This window comes from Anser brachyrhynchus, assembly GCF_964034855.1.
Source record: "Anser brachyrhynchus genome assembly, chromosome: 6".
Classification (NCBI taxonomy): Eukaryota; Metazoa; Chordata; class Aves; order Anseriformes; family Anatidae; genus Anser; species Anser brachyrhynchus.
In genome coordinates this window covers 19,858,524-19,861,704 of record NC_137700.1, presented here as the reverse complement: position 1 = coordinate 19,861,704, position 3,181 = coordinate 19,858,524, and the positions used below count along the sequence as shown (strand labels likewise).

At 73.7% G+C, this 3,181-nt stretch overlaps 1 protein-coding gene across 1 annotated transcript; it reads right to left on the bottom strand.

The window, feature by feature from the left end:
* Window positions 1-555: 555 nt before the first annotated feature.
* NEUROG3 (neurogenin 3) lies at window positions 556-2,687 on the bottom strand. The gene is made up of 2 exons (XM_080598118.1): window positions 2,092-2,687; window positions 556-2,011 (listed from the first exon to the last, which is right to left on the bottom strand). Exon 2 carries the CDS (start codon window positions 2,008-2,010, stop codon window positions 1,507-1,509), a length of 504 nt encoding a protein of 167 aa, XP_080454244.1. The 5' UTR covers window position 2,011; window positions 2,092-2,687; the 3' UTR covers window positions 556-1,506.
* Between the last annotated feature and the right edge of the window lie 494 nt (window positions 2,688-3,181).

Sequence of the window (3,181 nt, the reverse complement as noted above, 5' to 3'; positions counted from 1 at the left end):
ACCACCGAGGAGAGGCACCGACAGCAGAAAACACTACATCATTTCATCCCCCAAACCATCACCTTTTTTCAGTGGATTTTGGGGACGATTTCCACTTTTCCCCTCGCTGTGACCACACACGCAGCCTCTCTCCGCCGCCAACAATACGCAATTCAGCCAGCGAGCGGGGCGGGGGGCAGGAATCCCACCACCTCCCCACGCCGCCTGCTCCCGACCCCCGGGCACTTTCCCTCGGGCCGTGGCGGGGCAGCCGCCCACGCGTGGGGTTCCGATCGCCCCCGGCCCCACGGGGCCCGGCCCCTCCTCGGCCGCCTTCAGCACCAGGGAGAGCGCCCGGCCCGCCGGGACAGCGCCCGCCCCGCGCAGCCCCCGCGCAGAGCAGAGCCCCCAATCCCCCCAATCCCCCCCATCCGCACCCCCGCACCCGGGTCCCCGCACCCTCTGCGGTCCCCACACCCCCCCCCCTCGTCTCGGAGCTTTTTGATTTTTTTTCCTTCTTTTTTTTTTTTTTTTTTTTTTTTTTTAAGGGGGGGACGCGCGCCGTTGTCTCCCGTACCCAAATTTCTTTTGTCCTACAAATTGCCTCAATTGCGGCTCTTCGCTGCCGGCGAACGGGCTCGGCTGCGGACAATTAGCATCACAACGGGCTCGCGGCCTCGCGGCCCGCTTTGTCTCCCCGGGAGGGGAGGGGGCCCGGCCGTAAATCTGCAGCTACAAATTGAGACCCCGGGAGCCCCCCGTCCCCGTCCCCTGGGGGCTGCGCGGGTGGGGTTTCTCTCCCCACCTCCTGCGTTTCTAACCGCTCCGGCCTCCCCCCGCTCGGGGAGGCTGCTGTCGGGCCGGGCCAGCCCCGAAATGACCCCAGGGCGCTGAAAATCCAGCGGCGAGGGGGTCCCACGGCCCCGCGGGGAAAGGCGCACAGGGGACGGCGCAAGATGCGCAGGTGGGTAGCGGGGGGCGCACGGCCGCAGGGCCCCCCTGAGCCGCCCCTGCCCCCGGTCCCCCAGCCCCCGGCTCCGCGCAAGCCCCCGCAGAGCCCAGCGCAGCCTCCGCTGCGGGCTGCGCGCGATTTTGAAAGCGCTCCTCGGGAAAACAAAACGAAAAACAAGCAAACAAACCCCAAATCGCCGCGTTGCCCAGGTCTGACCGCGACACACTTTATTCCCCTCTCCTTCCGAATGAAAAAGAAGGCGCCCGCGGCCCCCCCTCCCCGGTACAAACAGCCGGACCACCGCTGCCAAAAATACTCTTATATACAAAATATATATTTGTTACGAACTACAATCAATAAATACCGATAGCGACAAATTAATATAATTTACCGTTTCCGAGTACAAAACCGTGATTTGGGGCCGCCTGCCCACCGCTCCCGGGCCGGGCCGGGGGGCGCAGGGCTCCCGCGGGTCCCCCCCCGGTGCCCAGCGCGGAAAGTGCGCGGGGAGCCCCCTCCGGCCGCGATTTGGGGCCGGGGGAGGGCAGGAGCGGGGGAAAGCAGCCGCGGGGGGCTCAGAGGAAGGCGGGGAAGGCGGCGGGGGGCGCGGGGGCGGCGGGGCAGGGCGAGCCCCAGGGCCCGGGGGAGGCGGCGGGGGGCGGCGGCGGGGGGTGCTCGGGCAGGCTCTGCTCGGCCAGGCGCAGGCTCTGCGTGAGCGCCCAGATGTAGTTGTGCGCGAAGCGGAGCGTCTCGATCTTGGTGAGCTTGGCGTCGTCGGGGAAGGTGGGCAGGACGCTGCGGAGCGCGTCCAGGGCGGAGTTGAGGTGGTGCATGCGGTTCCTCTCCCGGTCGTTGGCTTTCATCCGCCGGCTGCGCTTCTGCTTCCCCAGCAGCCCCTCGCTGCGCGCCTTCCCGCGGCCCCTCCGCGCCTTCCCCTTCCTGCGCGCAGGGGACGCGCCCCGGCTGCCCGCACCCGCGGGGCCGCCGGCGGCCGGGGAGGAGGCGGCGGGGGCGGCGGCGGGGGGGCCGCCGAAATAGGGCTGCCCTTCGCCCGGGGGGCACTGGCTCTGCGGGGCCATCCTGCAAAGCCAAGCCCCGCGTTAAGGCCGGGGGGAGCCGGCCCCGCGGCCCCCTCTGCGCGGCCCCGGCGGCGGCTTTACCTGCGCGCCCCGGGGGGAGGCTGCGGGGAAGGAGAGGGGCTGCGGTTCCCGTTCTCCCGTGCCGAGCCGAGCCGAGCCGTGCCGTCGAGCGCGGGCAGGACAGGTTGCGCGGCCGGCACACGACTGCCGTTAGGCCCCTATATATAGGGCCGGCAGACAATGGGGATTTCCCGGCCGGGCAGCGTGTGCGCCCCCCCGCCCGCACCCACCCCTTGGCACGCTTTTATCTTATCAGCCCGCCGGGAGCGTGCCGGGCCCGGCACCGCCCGCCGCCCCGAGCCGGGCCACGAGAGAGCCCCCGACAGCTCCAGGGCGATCCCGGCCCCTCGCCCCCTCTCCTCCTCTCCTCGCCCCCGCAGCTCCGGGGCCGGCCCCGCGCCCCCGCTGCCCTCCGGGCTCCGAGCGGCAGGGGGGAGGACTGGGGGGGCCTCTCTCCCGCCCCCCCGCGCTGTCCCCTCGCTCCCACCGGGGAAACGGGGGCCGCGTCCCGACGGGGAAGGGTCCCCCCTCGCTGCCCCCGGCAGCCGGCGCCCCTCCAGCCCTGCGCTCGGGCAGGGCCGGGCGGCCTCACCGCTGGGGCTCGGTGCGCAAAACGTGCCCGGGATTTTTGCGCACCGGCGGCGGCGGGCGGCGGGGACCGGCCCGTGCCCGGCTCCCGTTGCCCCGGCGCAGGGCGGGGGGGCGCGGACGGCGGGGCCGGGGCCCCCCTGCGGAGCCCGGAGCCCCCGCTGGGGGCGGGCAGGGCCGGCGGGGGGGCGCAGCCCCGGCGGGGACGGAGCCCCCTGCTCCCTCCCCAAAGCAGCGCGGCGGCGCCCGCCGGGGGAACGGCGCCGCCGGGAGCGGCCGGGCCGGGCCGAGGAGGGGCTGAGGCGGCTCCCCCGGGCCGGGCCCCGCTCCCCGAGCCCCGGTGCTCGCCCCCCGACCCCCGGTCCCCGTTCCCCGGCCCCCGGCCCGGCGGTGCGCGGTGCCTCTCCGGGAGCGCGGCGCGGCGGCTCCGCTCCCCCACGGGCGGCGGCGGCGGGCGGGGGAGCGGGGCCGGGGGGCGAAGGGGGGCGAAGGGGGGGGGGAGACGACGGCGGCCCGGGCGCCC

Bases quoted from the DNA above. Each gene is read 5' to 3' on its own strand.
- NEUROG3 (XM_080598118.1), bottom strand. From the start codon at position 2,010: ATGGCCCCGCAGAGCCAGTGCCCCCCGGGCGAAGGGCAGCCCTATTTC.